Raw genomic sequence first — 25,522 nt, 5'->3', positions numbered from 1 at the left:
TAATTTTCAAAAAGAATGTTCAAGGCAATTACAAGTGGTGTTGTACGTGATTAACACGTGTAAAAGAGGAATATTAAGTACACAACATATTTAAAATGCATAGATAAAGTGGTAGCAACAAAATGCAAAAGAATAATTGAAGCATGAAGCACCACATGCAAAAGATATCATACTTGATTTAACCGACAAGTGTTATAAAATTAAGGATGAAGCACCACATGGCAAGAGTAATCATCAATAACCATAAAGACCTCAAGTATAAACAAAAAACTCATTTCTTAAAGCAAGACACACATTCAACACATCTCTCACTTGTTATTTTATTTGTCAAACTCTAGTTTAGGGTATGACGTAAGACATTAATGCAATTAAGTAGTTCAATTGTAATTGCTATTCTTTTTCTGCACCAAAAAAAAAAAAATTGCTATTCTTTTTCTTTATGCAATGTAGTTTGCAACTTATTAAGATCCTTAGATTTTCAGATTTATGGATCATTTTAATTTCCTTTTATTTTGTAGTTTAGTGTTTTCCATCGATTTAGTTGTTACTTGTCAATTACTTTGATAATTGTTGTAGTTTAATTCAAAATCTTAGCTTTGATAAGCCAAAAGTCCTCTTCATTAAGACAAAACGAACTCACATCTTTTCAGTTCAAATTATAAGTTAAAAGGTCTTGGATAAGTGTTTTTTTTTTTTTTTTTTTTTTCCTTCCTTGGATAATTTTATTGATACTTAATTAAGTCACCAATGTCGTTAATAATCACATTGATAACAAAAGTAATAGGGTTTAAATAGGTTAATGAGTACGAGTGTACATGTTTAATTTTAGATACACAATTTTTGATTAGTTTAGATAATGAGTCATATAATGAAATAAACGAAAATGATTACTATGGTCTACGGGTTATTCTAATCTCATTTGGAGGAAAATTTTACCACTTTTTTTCTTCAGATGAAATTGAGGAGTGGATATATTTATCTAAATCCATAATATTTTGTTGTTGTTTTGATAAAATATTAGAAATTCAAATCCACAATATTGCAAGTACATTTATTGAGGCAAAATCCTCATAACTCAAAATTGTTATATATTATTTTCAAATTATTTAATTTCAACTATTCAAATCGAAATGCAAGATGAAATCACACCAAATAAAATTTACACTGAGGCATTTTCAAATCCAAAAAAAAAAAAAAGAAGAAACAGATCAAACCGAAATAGAAACCAAACTCAGATCTCTTTTTTTTTTTTTTTTTTATCACAATCTTTACAAGCCTCACGTTACACAGATATTTACATTTTTTTTTTTTTTGGGTTTCTCTCTCTTCCTGCGTTACTCTTTTCAACCGTTTGTGTACAAAGCGCAAGAATTTGTGGGGCCTCTTATACTGACACCGCGGACGTTTTGGCAGTGGCAGCGACGTTGCCGGATCTCGGTTGCCGTAGAAGCTCTATCAATGTCTCCGCCTGTCCCCATAAAGTCACACACAAAATGATAAATAAAACCTCCATCCCATCATATAAAACATGCTATAAAAAAAACTTAATAACATGATTAATATTAAGAAAAACAAATAAGATAGATGTGATTGTTATAATAACAACTCCACTGAAAAAACACTTATTCTGTCCCAACTTTTTCCTTTTTAACATAAGAAATTGGTATTTTATTATGGGAAGAGTTTGGATTGGATTCGTTAGGACGCGAACATGTGCCTATGAGTGTAAAAGTTGACACACTGAGCACAAGCCTTAATTGATGAAACTTGACCCCTCCAAGTGTAGGTTATCACTCGGACCAATGAACCCTAAATGTGTCCCATTTATAATTTAAAAAAAAAAATTATCAATAAAGAAACTTAAAGAAAAAGACAGTCTAACAAGAAAAAAAAAACAGGTCGAGGTCGCTAGGCAACTGACGTGGCAAAACATGGTTCTTGTAAATTTCCATGAAAATGGCAATAGCGAAAATACTCAAAAGACCCATATCCATGCAAGTAATTTTGAAAATAAAATTTAAAAAAATTAAAATTAAAAATGCCGTGCCGTGCCGTGCCGTGCCGTGCGGAGCCACGTCAGCGGCGACGAGTCATGAGACGTAAGCATAGCATTCTCTCTTACCTTTTGCTTGGCGCGATTGGTGCCGGACTGAGACAAGGCCACGAGGGGAGGAATCGCTCCTTCGCGAGCCACCATAGTACGGTACACCACACTGTCCTCACAGACCTGTAACAATATCGCCACCGCGATCTCCTTTTGCCTCTGGGAACCGACCTCTACAATCTCGACCAACACGGGAATTCCACCTTCTTCAACCAAGGCCGTTCTCGCGTCCGCTACTGAAACCAGTAGGCTCAGTACGTACGCTGACTTGTCCACCATGTTCGACCCGAAATCAGCCATTAATTCCACCAACGGCTTCATGATTCCAGCTTGGACGGCTCTGATCTTGTTTTCCTTTACGGAGCACAAAGAGTACAGAGCCGTCGACGCGTCCTTTTTCCCGCGAATACCGCCGCTTTCTAGAAGATTCACCAGCAGCGGAATCGCTCCTGACCGTCCGATTGCGGATTTGTTCTCGTCTACTTGAGAGAGTCGAAGCAGAGCGCAAGCCGAGTTCTCTTTCGCCGTCGGAGTTCCCAGTCTCAGAGCTCGAACCAGTGGCTTAATCGCGCCGGAGGAGGCTATGACCTCCTTGTTCTCGTCGCAGAGCGAGAGATTCAAAATCGCCGTGACGCCGTACTCTTGGAGCTGAGGATCGGCCGAGGAAATCAGCGAGATTAACGGCTTAACCGCGCCGGATTTCGCGATTTTGAGCCGGTTTTCCGGCTTGTTCTTCGCGATGAGTCTGATCTCCAAGGCCGCTTGCTTTTGCTCCTCAATCGAACAGGACTGGAGGTCAGAGACGAGTTGTCGGATCAACTCGTCCGAGTTCTCCGACGCGCAGGCCATGACAAGCTGCCGGCTCTGCGAAGAAGTCGTCGGAAACTCGCCGGATCTATCGCTGTTACATTCGCTAAAAGCTGAAGAGTCCTCGTTAACACTCAAATCACTCAATTCACTGAAATTCCTCCCCATGTACGAATAACTCGGCCGATTCTCGGTTTCCATGGCTGAGAATTCCTATTATCAGAGCATCAGTAAAATTCGGGTCAAAAGGAGGATCCGGATTGTGAAGTTGTAATATTCGGGTTTAGATTGGGGAGTGAAAAAAGAGAAGCAAAGTTAGAGATAATTATATATGAGAGGGAATTGGAGAGAGAAGCGAGAAACACACACACACACACACACGGACAAAGGCGTTAGGCCATGGGGTGACACGTACAACGAATACTGACCGTATCAAGATCTCTCTTCCCTAGTGGTCAGAGCACGTGCGAAAGTTTCTCTTTAAACGCGTGCAAAGAAGTTTCGCTCTACGATGAAAAGGCATTTTCGAAGCTGAGTTGTGTAATGGAGTAGTGGACTGACTGACTGACTGGGTCTTTTTTTCTTTTTCTTTTTATTCTTGCTCTTTGTATGAAAATAGTACTGATTTTGGATTTTTCAATTTTGGACTAAAAAAGGAAAAAAAAAAAAGAATGGATTTGGCACAGTAAACAGTAGTGTGGTACTCTTCGGTACTCCCGCTTGTTAGCTATTGTGCCACGTAAATGTATATGTTGTCTGATGTTAGTTATTTTGTTTATCGTATCGTGCTGAATCTGCTGCACATGCTGCCCTCGATCATGAGCATCTACAGCTCAGGCCACGCCCGGTGCAGGTGATCATACATACTTACAAAGTAAGCCGAATATAGTCATGTACTACCACACAATGCACATATATGTACTACATGTATTTATGTTTGTGTGTGAAATTGCTTAAGGTATCTTGGAGTTTTTGTCTCATAATTGGCTATATTGGTACTTATCGGGGTATTCCTTCTCAAATTTAAGGTTTAAAGCAATAAATTTAAACTTTCTATAAAAAAAAAAAAGGCAATAAATTTAAAAGAAATATTTTTAAACTTAGTCAATAATTTTGAATCTCTTTTGTCGGTCAATCATATAAGAGAACCGAATGTTATTTATCAATCTTAATTACCTATGGTTTAGCGAGCCATCTAACTCGTGAAGGCGTCATTTGGTGTACCAAGTACTCAAAAGGCTAGAAGCCATAAGATTAATAGTTATTCAATTTTTTTTTTTTTTTTTAATGTGGGGCTAAATTTGGTGTATATTAGAAACAACAATTGCGAGTAAAAAGTCAATTACATACTAAATTAATTAAATAAATACATTATTTTAATTTAACTTTTACACGATAGTTTTAAAATTATTTATCAAACTAGCTAGAGACCAAATGATCTTGTCTGCTGCAGTTAGCGACAATAACTAGTCAAAACTTTTGATCAGTGATTTATTAAAAGCTACCTAGTGGTTTGCATAAAAAAAAAAAGAAGCTACCTAGTGGTAGCATAAATAATAAATTCTTCATACTACTTTATGAAGCATGCAAAGACAAATAAAAATATTAGATTATAGGTTTATCCCAAAAAAAGAAAAGAAAAAAGAAAAGATTATAGATGTAAGAACTCAAAAACAGTCCCAAGCCTACATAGGATAGTGATGCTAAGGGCTCATTTGATATATGTGTTTAAAAATTAAAAATTATTGTTTAAAAATATTTATGGAAATACGTGTGAGTAAAAAAGTACGTTGAAATGCGTAAAATATTGTTTAAAAACTAAAAATTGTTGTTTAAAAACACTTACCAAACACCCCCTAAGTATTTTTGGCCCAATACAATTAATTTAAGAGAGAATGGCTTGATAGGTTAACTATAATGCTCTATGCGATCCAGATATGAAATTAATGGAGTTAAGGCTCGAAATATGATAGAGAGTAACACAAAACAGGTATAAAACACTTCCTCGGCCTTGGCTGAGGAGGCAGTGTTCATATACAATTTGCATAAGTCTTGGTATAAGTTGATGCTCTCTTCCTTCTAATTTAAGTTCTATTGTCCAACCCCTTTCTTGGAGGGATTCATTTCCTTTATATAGTCCCTCCTATCGCATCTGAGGCCTCCATCTGTATGTTTCTGGGCAGCAATTGGGATGCTTGTCCCATCAAGACTATGCTGGAGGTGGTAAGGGTGTTGTGAGTTGTGAAACTACTGTTCAGGTGTAATTTCCTAATTCATGTGGTCAACTGTAAGAATGGCAACGGGTCAAGTTCAGGCCAGGTTTTTTCATACCCGGACCCGACCCGCAGGCCGGACCCAGCTCGTTTACTAAACGGATATTTTTTTTGGGGACCCGAACCCGCCCTCGCCGAGCCTCGCTGGCCCATCCCTCATGACCAGCCTAGCCTAAAATCAGAAACAAAAATTTTGATTTATGATTTTTCGGCAAAAAATCACAAACACAAACACAAATCCAAACACAATCACAAACATAAACACAGAAATCACAAACACAGATTTCAGATCTACGATTTTCCCTTTCAAAATCACAAACCAAATACAAATTTCAGATCTATGATCTTCACTTTTCCCTTTCAGAAATCATAAACACAAACACAAACTCACATGATTGAGGCGAACTGAACCCAGAAAAAAGAAAAAAAGAAAAAAGAAAAAAGAAAAAAAATGGAGAATGAGGTGGAGTGAGGCCGTGTCACGCTTGTAGTTGTGGCCATGAGTGAGGAAGATGAGAAGGGCAGAGGACTGTGCTTGTGCTTGACTGCTTAGTTTGCTTGTGGGCTTGTGGTCGTGTGTGTTGTGGGCTTGTGGCCATCTGTGTGAGAGAGCTAAGACATGAAGAGGGAGAGGCGGAGGTGTGAGCTGAAATGAGGAGAGGAATAGAAAAGTTTAGGGTTTTTAACTATATATATGTAAGGGTAATTTAGTAATTATATATATATATATAACCGAGTCTTATCCGGGTCGGGTTTCAGGTTTTTTTTTTTTGATAAAACCTGGACCCGAACTGGACCCACTTCGGGTTTTTTTTTTTTTTTTTTTTAACTCATACCAAACCCTATTCTTTATCGAGCCTGGTATAATTCGGCCCATTAGGGTCAGGCCAGGCTGGGTATCCGCGAGTCGGATCTAAATTGCCATCCCTAGTCAACTGAGTTGGTGCAGTGCATTGAATGTGGAGGTGATGATTACTTTCCCTAGATATTTCATCTCTTCTTTACTTGCACGTCTCTGATATCTTCCACGGTGCCCTGTTTTTGGGTGCAAATGGTTAAATATTTTTTATTATTGTAGTCTCATTGGCTTTCATGCTTGGCATAACAAAAATTAGACATATAGTACAAAATTTGACTACAATTATAACAAAAAGTCTACTACCACAACTTTTGTCATGTCGCAAGTCGTGAGTGATAGATAATTTCTCTACCTCTCAAAACTCACCACGTGGTAAGTTGTGGAATTTGTTGTGATATCAAATTTATTGCAAATCAAAATTAATTTGGATTTGATTTTGATTATAATTATGCTTCAACTTTAATATGATATATATGATGTGAGCTTCATCGTAATGTTGGAGAGGCATCAAACAGGGTGTTACCGTGTACCTAATTTGATGCTATAAAGTTTGCAATAAATTTTATAAAATTTTAGGTTAAAGGGAGAAATGCACTCGCTAATATGAATTGAACTTTCTACATACTACATTACAATTGTGAAGAAAAAGTGTTGTGCTACATCATCTAACCTGTTACTCATTTGTGGTCTTCCAATTTTTTTTTTTTCTTATCCTTTTTATTTATTTATTTTTTTTTATGGAATAATTTTCAAATCCATTGATTGTAATTTGTAGGACAGTCCCATTGTACTGCCTTCCATATATGCATTTTCATACAGGACGGTCCATGATAACAGTACTGCAGTTTTTACTCACAGCAACTGCAGCTCACCAAATAAGTGAGGTTTTTTATATAGAGTTTGATGTAGCAACAAAACGCAAATGCAAATTTAATTCTGAACATAGACCTAACCTAAAATTGATTGGCTAACAAGTACATAGTTTAATGTACATAAATAATGAAATTAAAGTTCCAAAAAAGTTTTCAGTTAATTTTTTAAACACAACGATAACTGCCGTACCTGTAAATCAGTGAATATTAAACTCATTCCGCATCTACTTTGGGAGATAATGTCGCATGTAAAATAATGCAAGAAGAAGTGAGCACCACCAATAGAATTAGACTAACTAGTAATGGACATTTGGACCAGACCAAGAAGCTACGACTATTATTCACTAAAAAAAAGAAAAAAGAAAAGAAAAGAGAGCTACGTCTCTTTTAGTTATACATTTTTGTTGAGTCCAAATCTTCTGTCTCATCAATTGTGCTTCATTTCATGCTTCACCAATAAAACTTGGACAACTGATCTCTCTTATTAAATGAGATAACTCTGATGTGGCGTTTGGTACGGGATAATGTTTTAGGATTCCTAGGAATGTTTAAAGATTCCCATATTTAGTTGCAAATCATGTTAAGGAATCAGATGCTAGGAGAATCTAGATTCCCCCCTTAAACCCCTCTCAGTAGGAATGTGGATTCCCTTTAAAACAGGTGGGAATCTAGATTTCCAAGGTTAAAGGAAATTGTATTTTTTTATAAATTGACAATTTTAATCATTTTTTTTAAATGACTTAGTAGTTCACATTCAAATCTAAGGATAGAATGAGAAAAATAAATAATTCATTTAAGATTTTTGAGAATAAACCAAACATAGGAATAGCTACATTCTTAGGAATGTGATTCCTAGGAATCTGGATGTCAGGAGTAACGTGGATTCCTCCGTACCAAACGCCACATGACTTTAACACTCATGTTACTGACGTTAACGTTAAAATCCCTTTCTTTTTCTTTTTTCTTTTTTCCTTCCAACAGCTTTTGTTCTTCTCTCTGTTTCTGGCTTTTGGTTTCTTTTTTTTCCTCTTCTCCACGTGGTTGACGTTAACAAGGAGTCCAATGAGTTTTGTCTCTTGCCGCAACCTTCAAGGCTTTCAAGGGTTCTTTTTTTTCTCTTCTCTATGTGGTTGACGTCTCATACATTCATCTTCATCCTCTTCGCCCCAGTTACAGACACATCCTCACGTCATCTTCATCTTCAAGTGTTCATCTGCTTCTATTGGTTTCTATATTCTTAGCTGGTTTCTCAAAAGGGTTTTGATCATTTCTCAATTTTGATATCTGGATTCTAAAAAAAATTTTCTTCAAAGGTTCTTAATTTTTGTGTTACTTTTTCAGTTTGAGGTTCCAAGTTCCAAATTTTAATGTCTCCAAGATTGGACTTTTCTAAATGGTGGGCAAAAGATACCTGCAAAGGAAACCCAGTGGTAGTCACAATGGAGAATCCAAATTTCTTAGTTGTGGAGATTGATGTCAAGTCTCTGCCTTCAATCCTGTAAAGAAAAGTAGAGGCAAGAATGCAAAGCAAGTGACATGGGTTTTGCTTCTCAATAGACAAAACTCATTGGACTCCTTGTTAACATCAACCAAAAGGAAAAAAAAGAAACCAAAATACATGTCGTCCAAAGAGAAGGAAGGAAGTTACCCCGTGCTCGTCCATAGAGACCTCATCCGTCTGTCCTTGAAGGACAGACGAGGTTGTTGTGTCCTGAACACCTTGAGCCTTAGACGAGCGTACTTTCACCAGGCGTGAAAATAGTTGAACCATTGTAAGTCAAATCCAACCGTTGTGAAAGGCATATCCAAATAAGTTAACTTCTATGGCAGTTATGAAAGTTACCTCTGAATCTTTCGTACTACTTAGCAATAGGAACGATTATCAAATAAGTAACCGTTGCCCACATGCTCAACGGCCACTAGTCTAGGCCCTCAACAGAGCAGGGACGCCTCCAGTAACCCTCATCGCGACCGTCAGTTGGTGCCTACCATGCACCCATCTCCTGTCCAACACGTGCAATCCATGGCCGCTGCTATGGCGGAGTTAACCCGCCAGAACCAGGAGTTGGTCAGACAACTTAATTTAAGGAGGTAGCGTCACGAATGAGACACTGAAGGATAGGCCCAGAATTAAGAAGATGGAAGGAATGTTGAACCTGAAAACCAGTCAAGAGGTACCGCTCCATGGAGGGTAGCTTATTTGGAGAGGGAAATGGACCAAATGAAAAGAGTTATGGATGAGATGAGAATATGAGGAAAACGAACCCTGTAAAAGATTTGGTTCACAGGACTGATTCCCCCTTCATGGCTTCCATCAATGCTCACCCTTTGCCACCCAAGTTCAAGATGCCCTCATTAGATTCATATGATGGGACGCGGGATCCTTTTGATCATATTGCCATCTTCAAAACTACCATGCACCTTCAAGGGATTTCGGATGAAATAATGTGCAAAGCTTTCCCTACTACCCTCAAAGGACCTGCACGAGTGTGGTTACGCAAAATATCTCCTAACATAGTGACATCCTTCGAGGAGTTAAGCAAGTTGTTCGTTAATAATTTTATCGGAGGGCAGAGGCACAAGCGTTCCTCATCCAGCTTGTTGACTATAGAGCAAGGAGAGATTGAAAGCCTGCGTTCCTTCATCACGCACTTCAACAGGGAGGCCTTGACCGTGGACGTGGAAGATGACAAGCTACTGTTGGCAGCTTCCCATAACAGGGTTAACTCTGACTTGTTCATACACAAACTTTATAAAAAAGAACCTCAATCCATGGTTGAACTCGTCCACTTCGCTCAAAATTTCATGAACGCAGAAGACGCGGTCATAGCAAAGAAGAGGAAGAGAGCTGAAAGAATGGAAACAAACCCTGCTCGTCACTCTGAAAAGGGTCGTCGTCCAAGAAAGAGATGAACAGAAGATAAAAAGGACTGAGATAATAAGAAGCCAGGTTCTTCAGTGCGGAATCAACAATATACCCCTTTGAACGTGCCACTTGAGCAAGTTCTTATACAAATCAAGGACAATCCATCCTTGAAGTGGCCTGAGAAAATGAAGGGAGATCCCAACAAGCACAGTAGGAACAAGTACTGTCGCTTCCATAGAGACCACGGGCATGACACGGACGGGTGTTTTGATTTAAAGCAGCAGATTGAGAATCTCATAAGGCAAGGGAAGTTGAGAAATTTCCTTGGACGAGACCATAAGGATGAGAAATTGAAGGGGAAGGTAGAGGAATCATCACGACCATCACTGGGCGAGGTAAGAGTAATCATAGGAGGAAGTTTGACCGGACAGTCATCCAAAGATGCTAAGGGAATTCACCACCCTCACGATGATGCTATTGTCATCACCTTAGTTATTGCTGACTACACAAATAGAAGGGTGTTGATAGATAATGGGAGCTCAGCAGACATTCTATATTATCCAGATTTTCAGCAAATAAAGGTTGGACGAGACCAGCTCCGTCCAGTACACTCACCTCTACTGGGTTTCAGAGGAATGATGGTACAACCTGTTGGCACTGTCACGTTGCCAGTGGTAGTGGGGACATATCCGTAGCAGGTAACCAAAGATGTAAGCTTACTTGTGGCAGATTGCTCATCTTCTTATAATGCCATAATTGGAAGACCAACTCTGAATAGTTGGAAGGCAGTCACGTCCACTTACCACCTGTCAGTCAAGTTCCCCATGGAGCATGGGGTAGGACAAGTGCAGGGAGACCAATTGGCAGCAAAGGAGTGTTATTTGGCTATGCTCGCCCTGGACGAGCAGCAGCAGACGATGAGCATTGAGGAAAGGAGAATTGTGGCCGAACCCATTGAAGTGTTAGAAGATGTTTCCTTGGATGATAGCAATCCTGAAAGATGTACTAGGATTGGCGCAGATCTAGAAGAAGAAGTTAAAAAAGACCTCGTCTAGTTTTTGAGGAAAAATATTGATGTATTTGCCTGGAGTCATGAGGATATGCCAGGTATAGATCCCAATGTCATCACCCACCGACTAAATGTGTGTCCTTCCTCCAAGCCAATACGACAAAAGAGAAGAGTGTTCGCCCATGAGAGAGATAATGCTATTAAAGATGAAGTTCAGAAACTAATAGCGGTGAAGTTTATACGGGAAGTGTACTATCCAGACTGGTTGGCCAACGTAGTAATGGTAAAAAAGGCAAACGGCAAGTCACGGATGTGTGTGAATTTTACCGACTTAAACAAGGTTTACCCCAAGGACAGTTATCTGTTACCGCGCATTGATCAACTAGTAGATTCTACTGTAGGCCACAAATTACTTAGTTTCATAGATGCTTTCTCAGGATACAACCAGATAAGGATGGACGAGGTTGACCAGGAGAAGACTTCCTTCGTAACTAGCCAAGGCTTATTCTGTTATGAAGTAATGCCCTTTGGCTTGAAAAATGCTGTGGCAACATATCAGCGACTGGTTAACCACATGTTTCATCCTCAGATCGGACGAAACGTAGAAGTTTATGTGGATGACATGTTAGTGAAAAGCCTGGACGATGAAAAACAACTGGATGACTTGCAAGAGACCTTTGACACACTCAGACGTTACAGTATGAAGTTGAACCCGAACAAATGCGCCTTCGGAGTAGCCTCAGGAAAATTCCTTGGATTCATGGTTTCACATAAAGGAATAGAGGCGAATCCGGAAAAGATTAAAGCAATTCTAGATATGAAGCCTCCGCGGAGTGTCAAAGAAGTTCAGTCTCTTATCGGGTGAGTTACTGCCCTCAACAAGTTTGTTTTTAAAGCTACTGACAAGTGCTTGCCATTTTTCAAGATTCTGAAAAAGGCATTCGAGTGGACGAACGAGTGCCAAAGAGCCTTTCAAGACTTGAAGACATACCTCATTACGGCTCTGTTGCTGAGTCCTTCTGTGATGGGTGAAGAATTATTCTTATACTTGGCAGTGACCCCTCATGCCGTGAGCTTAGTATTGATAAGGGAGGAAAGAAAAGTACAAATGCCAGTTTACTATACCAGCAAAGCCTTGAGGGGAACGGAAGGACGATATCCAACGATAGAAAAGCTAGCTCTCGCGCTAATAACATCCTCCAGGAAACTAAGGCATTACTTCGAAACTCATGTCATCAACGTCATGACGGATCATCCGCTCAAGACGGCAATGAACAAGTTGGAAGCTGCAGGACGATTGATTCAATGAGCTATCGAGCTCAATGAGTTCGACATAAAGTACCAACCAAGGCATGCCATAAAAGCTCAGGCACTAGCAGACTTCATTACGGAGTTTACCCCAATCCGTGACGATATAAGAGAGATAGAAGACAAGAAATGGATCGTCCATGTGGATGGTTCATCTACACAGCATGCAGGGGGAATAGGTGTGGTTCTACAATCTCCAGATGGGGATAAACTAAAACACAGGGTTCGCTTGCAGTACCAAGCTACTAATAATGAAGTCGAATATGGAGCACTCCTTAAAGGTCTGGAGTTGGCTAAGTCTGTCGAAGCGAAGTCCATAGTTGTCTTAGGAGATTCTCAGTTAGTCATAGGCCAAGTGAGAGGGATGTATGAGGTTAAGGAAGAACGAATGAAGAAGTACCTCAATAAGGTGATGCACCTTATGAGAAAATTTGAGGAAGCTAACTTTGTTCAAATTCCAAGGGAGGAGAACATGGAAGCTGATGCCTTAGCGAAGGAAGCCTCAGCGAATGAAGCCGTGGACAAGTTTGATGAAATTCAGTATATGCCAAGTATAGACATCTCAGAATTACAACAAGTGGAGAGCAAAGGAAATTGGATGACTCCAATTATATCATATTTAAAAGACGGACAACTTCCAGAAGATAGAGACGAAACTAGAAAGTTAAGGGTAAGGTCGGCCAGGTACGTACTTATGGACGAGGTGTTGTACAAAAGAGGCTTTTCACATCCTTATCTTAGGTGTTTGGCTCCCGATGAAGCAAACTACATTTTGAGAGAAATCCATGAAGGGATGTGTGACAATCTTTCGGGAGCCAGACCACTCGTTCACAAAGTCGTCCATACAGGATACTACTGGCTAAATATGCAAGCTGATGCAAAAGCTTATGTTAAGATCTGCGATCAATGCCAACGATTTAGCAATATTCCCAGGCAACCATCGGAGTATCTAACCCCAATGACGGCCCCATGGCCCTTTGCGTAATGGGGACTAGACATACTGGGTCCTTTGCCACTAAGTGTAAGGCAAATGAAGTTCCTCGTGGTTGGTATTGATTGTTTCACCAAGTGAGTAGAGGCAGAACCCTTAGCTAATATCACACAACAAAATGTCAAGAATTTCATATGGAAGAACATTGTGTGCAGGTTTGGAGTGCCTGAGTGCTGATATCCAACAATGGACGACAATTTGACGATGCACTCTTCAAAGATTTTTGCATCCACATTGGGATTTAGAATCACTACTCCTCCCCAGCCCATCCACATGTAAATGGCTAGGCTGAAGTAGCAAACCAATCCTTGTTAAAAATAATCAAGACTTGGCTTGAGGGGGGAAATGGAGTATGGCCAGAAGAGTTAACAGGTGTTCTGTGGGCATATAAGACGACAGTAAGAACTCCGACAAGAGAAACTCCTTTCAAGCTAGCCTATGGAACTGAAGCAGTCATACCTGTAGAAGTGCGCATGGCCAATCACAGGGTGACAACCTATCAGAACAAAGATAACGAAGAGCAACTTCGTTTGAATCTCGATCTAATAGATGAGGTGAGGATGAATGCTGAACAAAGGATGCCAAGGTACAAAAACCTTATGGCTAGGCAATATGATGCAATGGTGAAGTCAAAGCGATTCGACATAAGAGACCTCGTCCTGAAAAAGGTATCTTTGGCAACAAAGAACCCAGCTCATGGGAAACTAGGTCCTAATTGGGAAGGTTCCTACAAAGTTGTTAATTGTAAAAGGCAAGGATCCTACTACTTGGAGACCTTAGACGGGAGGAAATTGGAGCATTCTTGGAATGTTGAGCACCTGAGGAGGAACTACCAATAAAAAGGCCAGCCTGGACGAGTGTGAAGACCATTTGTATACTTATATACATAAGTTTATTTACTTGTTTTTAGTGTTGCTTTGTTATTATCATATTAAAGTTATGGACGAAGTTATGGTTTGGTTTGTATTTATTTTCCTAAAAAGGCATGAACTTCTAAGTGTATGCCTCGTTTGTGAACAATATTTATGCAATGTACATAATGTTGTGTGAATCACTACCATGTTACTTATGTACAAATCAACCCATGAGAAGACAAAAAAGCTCAAAAACGAAAAAAATCTTTGCACGCAGAGATGTAACGTTAGCTTGTCTAAATGAACTCAAGACGTGCTCGTCCAAAGTAAAGGATGAGGTAAAACCATATACCTTGAGCAAATCTCAATGCCCAAGGCATATTCATCCATATGATGGACAAAGTAAGACGTGCAAATCCAGGCCATGGACGAGAAAATGTATAGACGAGTATTTACAAATTGTTCATGCACCAAAAATGTTTCAGCTGATGGACGCCAAAAATGTTCCAGCGCATGGATGAGAAAAACATAAAGTCTTACCATCATTAAACGTGAGAATCAGCCAAACCTAAGGACGGGTAATGCTGATAATTGCCATTTCACCTGGATAAACTACACTTAGTAAAATTCCAATAAAAATGGTTCAAGCATATATATGAAATGTGGACGAGCTAAACAAGGAATCTTGTATATGAAAATAAAGACTCTCGTCCATGCATATATAAGAGAAATAGCATTCATTCAATTGTTTCAAGGGCGGACGAGAAACGTCCAAACACCCTTACAAAATTAAAACTTAGTTTTATAAAAACTCATCCTTAAACATGGACGAGCCTAATGTGCTTGGATTACATAAAAATACAAAATGAAATGAGAACATAAAATATTGAAATGCTTTAAACTGGAGCATCAACATTAGGGTCGTCTTGAGGCAGGGTCGTGGCATCATCCTTTATATTGGCGTCCTCAGAGCCGAGGTGAAAGAGAGAACTAGTGGTGGCAGCATTCAGATTAAGTACAATGGAGCTAAAGTCTACACTAGGGAATTTTTCCATAGCATCCATCCTGAAATCTTCAAACCCTGCTGCATAATTAGTGTCCAAAACATCAGTATATTGTTTGGATGCCTTGAATTCAGCCACTGCATCTTCCTTCGCCTTGGAGAGAAGAATACTATGCCCGTCGCTCTTTTTCTGTAGGTCCTCAAGACGAGCATCTTTTTCCACAGCATTAGCCTTCAAATCCTCAACCAAAGCTTTCAACTCCTTCACCTCATTCGTGGTTTTGGTAGCCACTTCAGCCCATTGCTTAGCCTCATCCTTCAACTCCTGAATCCTCGTCTCTAACAAGATCCTCATCTTGTCCAACCCTGTGGCCTGTCTTGACGCTGCTATAAACTTTGACATGCCCTATTAAAAAAATAAAAATAAAAATAAAAGTGTAAAGAAAAAAAAGAGAGAGAAGGAGAGTGAAAATTTTTAGTCAAGACAAAGTATAAATGTTACCTTGAAAAGGTCATGGACACCAGAGTGTTCAAAATCTTTAAGGGACATGTCATAGCAAACGTTTATATCTTCGTCAGAAACAGCATTCTTGAAACGTTCCCAGGCCAGGTCTTCATTTTCAATAATATTTGAAGGGACCTTTCGGGAAGGTTGAGACGATGTTGACACAGTTGTTTTAGACGGTGGAGTCTTGGACGGAGTGGTCTCAACAGGAGTAAACGAGTCAACATCAAATACTTTGGCAGGCTGGTGGGACGACGGAGGAGTATGTTTGACTACTTGGGAAAAGCCATGCTTGGTTTTCTTGCCACGTCTACTAGGAAGATTTTCTAAATCTAAGTTTTTGGATAAAGTCTTCCTCTTATCTCCAGCCAACGGACGAGCTTGAAGCTCAGGCTCAAGACGAACCCCCTCACCACTTACTTCTTTTCCTTTGTTTCCTCTCATGGTTGCCATTCCTATAAAGAAAAAAGGGGAAGAAAGTTTTCTTTGGCATAAATGAAAATAAAAATAAAAGATGCAAGGAATGTTTGTGTTTGAAACTTACTTTTTCTCACAGTAATTTCGTGTGCAAGTGCTATGTCAAGGCCTAACCCCCACTTGGCAAGTCTTCTAAGATTAACCAAAGAATGAAAATCACTGTCTATGTGTAGAAGAGTCCTGTGGACTCAGTCACGATACAGCTTGCTCAAGGAAGGTCGTTCAACGGCTGTAATGAAACAAGGGGAGGTTAAATAATAATAATAATAAACAAAAAAGAAGAGAGGGAAAGCTAAGGGACTTACCCTCAGAACGAAGGTTCCCTAGGTCCCTAGTAAAATGACCAAATGTATCCCGGCCAATGTCTACAGGATTTCCAGCCCAAAATCCAGAGACGAAGAAAAACTCCATCTTCCATTTTCTGTCAGACGAGGCCAAGGATTTCACCAGTCTACAATCTTTACCTCTGGCCGTGAATTGATAAAAGCCAGGGGATTGATGAATTTCTGAAGGTTTGTAACAGTAGAGGAACTCGTCCACAGTAATAGGACGGTCCCCTCCAAATACTTCCCTCCACAAAATTTGCATAGAGATAATCAATCTCCATGCATTTGGGTTAAATTGACATACACCTAAACCTAATTTAACTAACAACTCTCTAGTAAAAGCATTTAAAGGAAACCTAAGACCTTCTAGAAGGTAAGCCTCATATACACCTATCCCAAAATAAGGATTACAACACCACTCTCCACGAACGGGCAATCTAGGATTAAACTCGTCCGGAATTTGGTACCATTCCTTAAGGTTGTTTAGTCTCTCCTCGTCCGTCTTGGAAGGAATATCTACAGCACAACTATACACAGTTATCTCTGTCTCATCCAGAGGACTAGACGGAGGGATGAAGGACAAGGTGCTTGCCTGGGACCCTGAAGTTTTTCTAAGTTGTTTTTGTACTACTTCTAAGGGAAGCCCAGGGACCCCTGAGACATATTCCTCGTCCGTGGTGTTTCCCCCACTACTATTACTGGTGTCACTAGAGCTATCACTACTCTCGTCATAATACTCGTCTATAGCTTTCTCTGTACTATTGCTAGACGAGGAGATAGTTATTTCTGACATTTTTTGAAAAGAAAATTTTGGAAACCTAAAAGACGAGGAAAGAGGGAATACCTAGCTCTAGGACGAACATAAACTATGGACGCAAGGAAACTCCTAGACGAGGCTCTAGACGATGAATGTCAAAGAAGGAAAATCTTAGAAGTGTGGAGGGCAGTGGAGGCATTCCACTATTTATAGATGGTTGACCTAAACATATGAAACGACACAACCAATCAAATGATGACACATAGTCTTCGTCTCAAAAAAATGAATCGATGAGACCGACTACCATTGAAATGGTGACACGTGGCACATTAACACCAGTTAGACTCACCCAAGTAACGCAAGGTCACCTCTTTCCCTTTAGACGACCCATATGGACGAGGGGGCAACAGATGGTGTAACAAAAATCCAAAAAAAATCCACTGAGTCATGTCTCGTCCATACATGTCGTCCAAAGAGAAGGAAGGAAGTTACCTCGTGCTCGTCCATAGTGACCTCATCCGTCCGTCCTTGAAGGACGGGCGAGGTTGTTGTGTTATGAGCACCTTGAGCCTTAGACGAGCGTATTTTCACCAGGCGTGAGAATAGTTGAACCATTGTAAGCCAAATCCAACCATTGTGAAGGACATACCCAAATAATGTAACTTCCGTGGCAGTTATGGAAGTTACCTCCGAATCTTTCGTACTACTCAGCAATAGGAACGGTTATCAAATAAGTAACCATTGCCTACATGCTATATAAACGATCGCCAATGAGAGGGTAAGACATTCAGATACTTCCAACATTTTTGGAATTACAGAAAGACTAACTTTGCCATCGGAGGATTCTTGGCCGGCTTCCACTGTTCTCCTCTGATTCTGTGTTTATTTTCTCAGGACTTATTAAAAAATCGTCAACATCCGAGACTTTCAGCCCACTGATATAACAGAATTCATCAGTAGTCATGACATTTTGTTGTCTAGAAAAATATTTCTATCTAGTAAAATCCATGAAATATTTTAATAAATTCAAGCATTTTCCACAGAAGATTATAATTTATAATGCCAAATAAAAGAATGGGTACTCACTACCCAATGGAAAAAAGTAGCTGTTAATGTCAAATGGGTAGTTCCCAACTAACCAAAGAAATTTATTTTTCATGTCACAGCCTTCACACTTAACCCTGACACATTTTTCCTCCATAAAAGCCGACTTTTATTCCTTAGTCCTAACCGGAATATTCTTACCAGCTTTAATATTCAAAACTTAAAATATGAAAGAATCATGAAATTAAAAAAAAAAAAAAAAAAATCATAGAGTAGATGTATGTGAAATAAAAACTAGGCCACTGCCCTTAAAAAAAGCTAGTTAGTAATACATTTCTCAACGGAAGATCAACTTTGTACAAATTAAAATGTTTCAAAGTCCTCATTTTCCCATGTGCAAGAACTATTTCCAATTTATTATTAACCATTTCCTGATTTGTTGTTTGAATTTGTCTTATATGAAAATTCAACAAATTGGTTTGAATTCAGAACACACTTTTTATTTTATTTTATATATATAACTTTACTTTCTTTTGTTTTAGGTAAATTTATTCAAACATTCATTTTTATGTAGTAAAAAAAAAAAAAAAGGAAGAAGAAGAAGTTATATCAAACGGGCACAAAAAAATTAAAATGTGACGAAGCGCATAAAGAAAAAGAACGAAAAGTATGAAGAAGAAGAAGCACAATTAATAAATACAAGTATATTCGAACAAACTTCTCAAAAAAGAAAAAAGAAAAAGTATATTCGAACAATGTATCACAATAGGAATAGGTATAAGTATATGACTTATTGCGATTAGGCACTTGCCAAGAAGATGAGAGCAGCCTATATGAATTATGAAAGCTTTGAGAGGTACTGGAAGCAACAGCCTCCGGGTTTTTAGTTTCTTCGGAATGCAATAATCAGAATCACAAGCTGGCTGTCATCAAATTAAGAAGCAACCTTTGATCTTCAGGTCCACCTTATTTATTAGATTTTAGGTGGATTTGCAGTACGGTGCATTGTGTTAACTATAATGTCATCAATTCAATCATTTTATTAAAAATAAAATAAAATTATAGTCATCAATTTAAAGGGTTCAATTCATGTTGGTGAATTTCAGCTAACCCAGTCTGAAACATCACTAAACAAATAAGTGGGAACATTATCTCATAAATAAGAGTAACACTAGAATCATAATTTTTACCACAACTTGCTCACGTGACAAGTTGTGAGGGTGAAGTTGTGGATCCACCACTTTTATTTTACTTTACCATTCATGATTTGCCAAGTTAGCATGTTGTGGTCTTATCATTTTGCAAAAAAAAAATATTCATTTTCAGCTGAAATTTGTTTGCACTGGATAGCAAATTCTTAACAATTACCTACCTACATATATATAATAATTGATAACTATCAAAAGCTCTCGTAGCTCAGTTGGTTAGAGCACCCGTTTAGTAAGCGGGAGGTCTTGAGTTCGACTCTCAACGAGAGCAAATCTTTTTTTGTTTTTGAAATGTTTCTTTCGTTGTAAGAACTCTTTTTTGTTTCTTGTTTTTTGTTAAACCCTGAAAGCCGAAATCAAAATTAAGGGTTTATATAAACCCAAGACTCTGTGTACAAAAACCCTCTTTAAACCCAAAACCCATTTTCCTCTCTCTCTCTGCAAATATGGCGACCAAGGGACCTTCACTCTTCACCGATATTGGCAAGAAAGCCAAAGGTTTATCTCTCTCTCTCTCTCTCTCTAATGGCGTTACAAGTTAGTTATATTAGCTCTGAATTGCAGACTTGCTCAACAAGGACTATGGCTCTGACCTGAAATTTACTATCTCCTCCAAAAGTGACTCAGGACTGGTACACCCACTTCCTCCTCTATTCATCTCAATCTTTCATTTTTCTCAAAAAGATGTTATTTTTAACATGTTTCTTATATGAATTACTATTGTTCTTGATCGCTGCCAATTTTTTTCTTTGGTTTTAATTGTTAACCCGATTATTTGATTGTTAGTATATACATGTTGTGGTTACAGAATTTTTTTGATATTGTTCATCTTTGGTTTAGTACATTTGAGTGTCTGTTGGATTTTCGTTGCTTTGGTCATGCTTATGACTGTCTGGTTATTACAACGTTACTGGATTTATGTGAATTGTATTCATGGGTCCTGAATTGTTTTTCTGGGACATCATGGAGCCTTTTTTGTTTGCAACCACTTAAGAAGGGAAGGTCACTAGTTTGAATCGCCCATTTCCCATTTCCATTGTGGCCAAAACTTATTGATCTTATGATTTGAATAGAGAGACTGAGAGAAGAGTGGAATTTGGAAATGAGTATGAATTTCAGTACTAAGAACTTTTTTTTAAAAAAAATGGCAAGACTAACATATGAGTATTATTGAATAAGTATTTGGTCAAAGTTCATGGGGCCACCAGAGCCTTGTAGCTTAATTGGCACCTCATGGTGTTTCCAATGGAGACATTTAGTGTTCAAATCCTCTCACATCAATTATCGACTTATCAAAAAAAGTTCATGGGGCCACATTGCTAATGCTACCACTGAAAGCAAATTGGGTGATTTACTGATTAGAATATTATATGTATGCATGTATCTATGCATTGATGTCGTTCTTTAAAAAAGTGGTTAAATTACATTTTTAAACTTTATATTTCAGGTGTAGTTACAAACTTACAAATTAAACCCTATCGTTTCATAAATTCTAAATTAAACCCTAAAGTTTAAGACTGTTGCTTATGCATTACAGTTTCTTTCAAACTGAACCCTGAACTTTTAAGCCCTGGACTGTTTTGGATTTGATTTGGGGGTTTGATTTTCAGATTTAATTGGGTTTTAAAATTAAAAAAAAAAAAAAAAAAATTAATATGATTTCAAAAGTTCAAGGTTTGATTTGAATCCAGCCCTAAAATAGAGTTTATAATGTAATTTTGCCCCAAAAAAGGTGTGTATGTATATATATATATACATATTTATAGCTCATATATCCAATAGTCTGAATCATGTTAGATATGCCATGAATTTTCAAAATAGACTTGGTTTAACTAGTTTTTCTTTTCGGTGGTTGGGGGTGGAAGGGGAGTGGGGTAGGTAATAACATTCACAGAAACAAATAACTAACATTTTTAGTGCCTACCTGTTAGATAAGCTATGTTTTTTCAAAATATACTTGGTTTTTAACTAGTTTTTTTTTTGGTTAGGAGGGGGGACCGGGTTGGGGGTAGGACAAGGGGAGTGGGGTAGGTACTAACATTCACAGAAACAAAAAAAAAACTCACTTTTTTAGGGTTTACCCTGTGAGGAATTGTTATATAAATCACTAAACAGGAATTCAAATGAGGTTTATGTAGAAGATGAAGTTCCCCAACACAACCACCCCCCCCCCCCCAAAAAAAAAGAGGCTTTGAGAAAATATATTGTGGCCCTAGATATTGTTAAATGGATAAAAACTTTGTGGCCATGTGGTTCAGAATGAAAAGATTCTTGAACATTTTAACTTTGAAGGATGTGGTTGTCATGGTTTCAATTTTGCGTATATGATAATTGGGTCTTCAACAGGCAGTTAGGTTGGTTGTGCACATATAGTCACTTTGATAGGGGAAAGAGTGCATCATTATAAAATTTGATGGTTAGTGTGAACTACAAATAAAATAGCGCATTTCCAAACTGTATCAGTTAAATAGCAAAGCTTTTGATGTTGCTCACTTTGAATTGGTTTGATCAATGCTTAGTGCAGAAAATTTATGTTCTCTGGCTACAATGAATGGGTTCGACAAATTATTATGTTTGTTGAAAAGAATAGATGATCAGATTGTCCACTCTGTCTGACATTTTCTTTTAATTGATATTGTTCTAAAGCTATTCTGGGCTGGTTCTGGGAATTACATCTCCAAAATCATGTAATGAGATTGTTGGTCAAATAATGTTCTTAGTAAACACTATTCAGTTGTGGATTTGCATAACTTTAATTGTGAATTGTGTCTATTTAATGTGCTTAAAGATTTCCTACTTTAGATAACTGTTACATTGTATTTTCCTTGAGCTTTACATTAACTAGAGTCATACCTTGAATGTGTTACTTTCTAATATCCCCTTTTGCATTGATATCAGTTGATAGTGATTATCTTATTTCTTTAACTCCAGGCCCTTCGTTCAACTGTGGCAAAGAAGGGAAGTCTCTCTTCTGGTGACGTAGGAGCACAATACAAACATAAGAATGCTGCACTTGATGTCAAAGTTGATACAGCATCAAATGTATTTATCCTCACCTTCTTTCTCTCTTCAAAATTTGAATTACAATTTGTGTTGTTTCTAATAATAGCCTCTTTGGTTTAGCAGGTCTCAACAACCTTCACTGTGACAGATATCCTTCCATCCACAAAAACTATTGCTTCATTAAAATTTCCTGATTACAAGTCTGGCAAGGTACCAATTTCCTTGGCATGTGGACAGGATGTGAATACACAATTTCTGCAACTCTAAAGATTTTATAGCTGTACATCCTTTCTTTGGCAGTTAGAGGTTCAGTATCTTAATGAACATGCGACTTTCACTACAGCTGTTCGTTTCAACCAGTCCCCTTCTGTAGATTTTTCGGCTACCATTGGTACCCCCAGCATTGCCTTCGGAGCTGAAGCTAGGTACTTGACAGCTTCTGGCAACTTTGCAAAGTATAATGCTGGTGTGAGCTTGGCAAAGCCAGATTCCACAGCTTCAGTTATATTGTAAGTTCCCTGTTTTACTGAGCCAAATTCATTGTTTGAGTAGTTCTGTTAAGTGTTAAGTCAATCTGTGAGGTCATTAACTGAAAATTTTCCACTAACAATTTAACCCTTGATGCATTTTTTTAAAGTGATCCATATATATGGTTTGTAATTACTTCCAGAATTTGAAATAACTTGGAAGGGAACTTGGGTTATAGTATAGGACTAAGGAGACCACATTTCTATGGATATTTTCTATATTTATGTTATAGCATTAGAATGTGCTTAAATGTAATGACACCAAATAACACTATTTGTACTTATATTTTAAATTTAAAATATATTAGAGCACAACTTGGAAGCCAGTCAGGTTTTATGGTGTGGTAGATGACTGCTCTCATTTCTTTTTGCAGGGCGGACAAAGGAGATTCATTAAGGGTGTCATACTTGCACCATCTAAAAAAGCTAAATGGAGGAGCTGTAGTGGGAGAGGTTAGTAGAAGGTTCTCCTCTAATGAGAACACTTTAACAGTTGGATGTTCGTATGTGGTTGATCGTCACACGGTAGTGAAGACAAAGCTCAACAACCACGGTAATCTTGGGGCTCTTTTACGACATGAACTTACACGCAAGTCCTCCCTAACAATTTCTGGTGCATTTGACACCAAAGCCTTAGAGAAAAACCCCAAGTTTGGGTTGGCACTCTCTCTGAAGCCTTGAACTGATATATTGATTTGAGATAGGGGTATTGCAATTTGATTAGTTTCGTACAGTTATGATTTGTTGATGTGGTTCAGAATGAAAAGATTGAATTACTAGTGTTATAGATATTTTTGTTTTCTTGATGGCTCAATTAGATGCTTGAGTCACAATTTTCATACCCTCCCTTTTTTTCCAGCTCTCTCTCTATCTCTCTCTCGTGAGGAATTTGCTTGTCATCTTGCATTGGAATAGTTCTTATTCAACTTATTGTGGAAGAATATATTTGATTCTTCGTCTTTTACTATCATCAAATTGTTGATGCAATAAACAATTGCCTGGATTCCATCAAAAGTGACTGGGATGTGGCATGTTACCTTCTCGGTTTGGGCCTATAATTCTCTTGTAAATGTCAATCTCTCGCTTAGCTAAAAAGAAACAAAATGCTTTGAACTTTAATGCAGGGATGACCTAATAAAAAATTTCAAAGACCATTAACAGGAAAATCTGTTACTTGAGGCTTAAAGATAGAATGATGAGGTAATAACATGAATAAAAGTCAAATCTGTTACTCATGTTTGTCATTGGATTGATTGAAAGTTGAAACAGACAGCCCCAGTCGAGTTCTTGGGTTATCTTGCCGGTTAGTTTGATCTTAGGAAGCTCTCATTTAACTATTATTGCTGTTGTTATTATATTTGTAGTTGTTGTTATATTATTATCCTAGCTCAAGCTGAAAACGTAGTCATGAATGACGCGTGAGAGGGACACTCAATTATTTAGCACAAAATGAATGGATGGTGAAATGCAGGTTTTTCTTTGATTTTCTTTCTGAGTTAAAATATTCCACAACTATAAGCTTCAGAGTTGTCTCTGATTGGCCAAGACGTCTTTGAAAAGTCCTCTGTTTATAAGTCTATAGATTTGGAATAAAGGACGCTTACAAATTTCTATCTTCATGGCCTATTAGAAATGGTGTAAAAAAAGGATTAGTCATGTAAAGTTGGCCTGCTTTTCTAGAATGCTCGACTTTGAATTCTAATTTTGTTAGATATTTATCAGTTGCGGTATATATGAACTTACAGCAAATAATAGACGGGTTTCCAAGTCCACCCGGGTGACTGGTAAATGCGAACAAATTCCAAGATAATAGCCATAATTATTGCAGGAGAAAACAGATTAAGATAAGCCTTAATCCGAAATGACATGTAACAACTAATGGGAAGAAAGTGATGGGAATATGTATGAAATTCTCAAGCCCGTGAGATGCAAAAATAGAGAAAAATATACGTCAAAGAAAAAATAATCACACACAAAACGATATTTACATGGTTCGACAATTTGCCTACGCTCACGGACTTGCAAGGATTTCACTGTTCTCAGGAAAAAATACAAAGTGCGGCAATATAATTTTTCTCACTTAAAAACGACATCAAAAACCTTAATCTCCAAAACAACAGTTTTTATATTTTGCACACAAAATTTACTATGGACTACAAAAAGGGGCCAAAAATTTAGTGTTTAAGGTGCATTAGCATTGGGGTCCCAAATTGCTATTTTAGCCTCCAAGACCCAAAAGACAAGCATTTCCCTCGACGATTGCTATATTTAAAATATTTAACAATTAAGCTACATTAAATTTGTATTTTTAGACATTACTGATCATTGTTGCTATACTTAAAATTGTTTATTTTATTAACTTCTCACACTCATTCTCTCTCTCTCTCTCACATTCACAGCGATGCGGTAGGATTATATTATTTTAATAAGTTATATAGTAAAATAAAAATTAAGATGTAAGTGACTTGTGAAATTATACCGTAAAATAAATAAAGTATTGTTTTAGAAGGTAAGGTGACAAATTTTTTAACAACCCGATGTGAATGCTCAAATTCTCTGGTTAAATTCAATCATGGTTGCATTAACCTATGCAACACAAAAATATATGATCTTTCTCAAGGAATTGTAACTAAATTTTATTCTTGTTTTATGGTTGGTATTCTTTTTTTCTTTTTTTTTTGGGGTGGGCCTGAAATCCCAATCCAGTAACCAAAAAATTAGTCTAGAAT

At 37.9% G+C, this 25,522-nt stretch overlaps 3 protein-coding genes and 1 non-coding gene across 4 annotated transcripts; 3 read left to right on the top strand and 1 right to left on the bottom strand.

The window, feature by feature from the left end:
• Positions 1–1,071: 1,071 nt before the first annotated feature.
• LOC112029428 (U-box domain-containing protein 4) lies at positions 1,072–3,431 on the bottom strand. The gene is made up of 2 exons (XM_024062110.2): positions 2,123–3,431; positions 1,072–1,468 (listed from the first exon to the last, which is right to left on the bottom strand). Exons 1-2 carry the CDS (start codon positions 3,110–3,112, stop codon positions 1,385–1,387), a joined length of 1,074 nt encoding a protein of 357 aa, XP_023917878.1. The 5' UTR covers positions 3,113–3,431; the 3' UTR covers positions 1,072–1,384.
• A 5,734-nt stretch (positions 3,432–9,165) lies between these two features.
• LOC112029416 (uncharacterized) lies at positions 9,166–9,828 on the top strand. The gene has a single exon (XM_024062097.1). It carries the CDS (start codon positions 9,166–9,168, stop codon positions 9,826–9,828), a length of 663 nt encoding a protein of 220 aa, XP_023917865.1.
• Positions 9,829–19,460: 9,632 nt separating this feature from the next.
• TRNAT-AGU (transfer RNA threonine (anticodon AGU)) lies at positions 19,461–19,534 on the top strand. Its single transcript has one exon. It is a non-coding gene; the product is annotated as a tRNA-Thr (tRNA).
• On the top strand, positions 19,531–23,760 carry LOC112029441 (mitochondrial outer membrane protein porin 2). The gene is made up of 6 exons (XM_024062124.2): positions 19,531–19,761; positions 19,828–19,895; positions 22,195–22,305; positions 22,390–22,476; positions 22,567–22,775; positions 23,168–23,760. The coding sequence occupies exons 1-6, from the start codon at positions 19,710–19,712 to the stop codon at positions 23,472–23,474; spliced, it is 834 nt and encodes a 277-aa protein (XP_023917892.1). The 5' UTR covers positions 19,531–19,709; the 3' UTR covers positions 23,475–23,760.
• The last annotated feature ends 1,762 nt before the right edge of the window (positions 23,761–25,522 follow it).

Source organism: Quercus suber, unplaced genomic scaffold (assembly GCF_002906115.3).
Source record: "Quercus suber isolate HL8 unplaced genomic scaffold, Cork oak 2.0 scaffold_194, whole genome shotgun sequence".
Lineage (NCBI taxonomy): Eukaryota > Viridiplantae > Streptophyta > Magnoliopsida > Fagales > Fagaceae > Quercus > Quercus suber.
The sequence above is the reverse complement of the archived record's forward strand: the minus strand, read 5'-3'. Positions and strand labels throughout refer to the sequence as shown.

What these genes read in the sequence shown, in the direction of transcription:
- LOC112029428 (XM_024062110.2), bottom strand. Translation starts at nt 3,112, where the DNA reads ATGGAAACCGAGAATCGGCCGAGTTATTCGTACATGGGGAGGAATTTC. An exon ending in CCAATCGCGCCAAGCAAAAG is followed by an intron (nt 1,469 to 2,122) that starts GTAAGAGAGAAT and finishes TTATGGGGACAG; the next exon opens with GCGGAGACATTGATAGAGCT.
- LOC112029416 (XM_024062097.1), top strand. Translation starts at nt 9,166, where the DNA reads ATGAGGAAAACGAACCCTGTAAAAGATTTGGTTCACAGGACTGATTCC.
- LOC112029441 (XM_024062124.2), top strand. Translation starts at nt 19,710, where the DNA reads ATGGCGACCAAGGGACCTTCACTCTTCACCGATATTGGCAAGAAAGCC. An exon ending in CCAAAAGTGACTCAGGACTG is followed by an intron (nt 19,896 to 22,194) that starts GTACACCCACTT and finishes CTTTAACTCCAG; the next exon opens with GCCCTTCGTTCAACTGTGGC. An exon ending in CTGATTACAAGTCTGGCAAG is followed by an intron (nt 22,477 to 22,566) that starts GTACCAATTTCC and finishes TTTCTTTGGCAG; the next exon opens with TTAGAGGTTCAGTATCTTAA.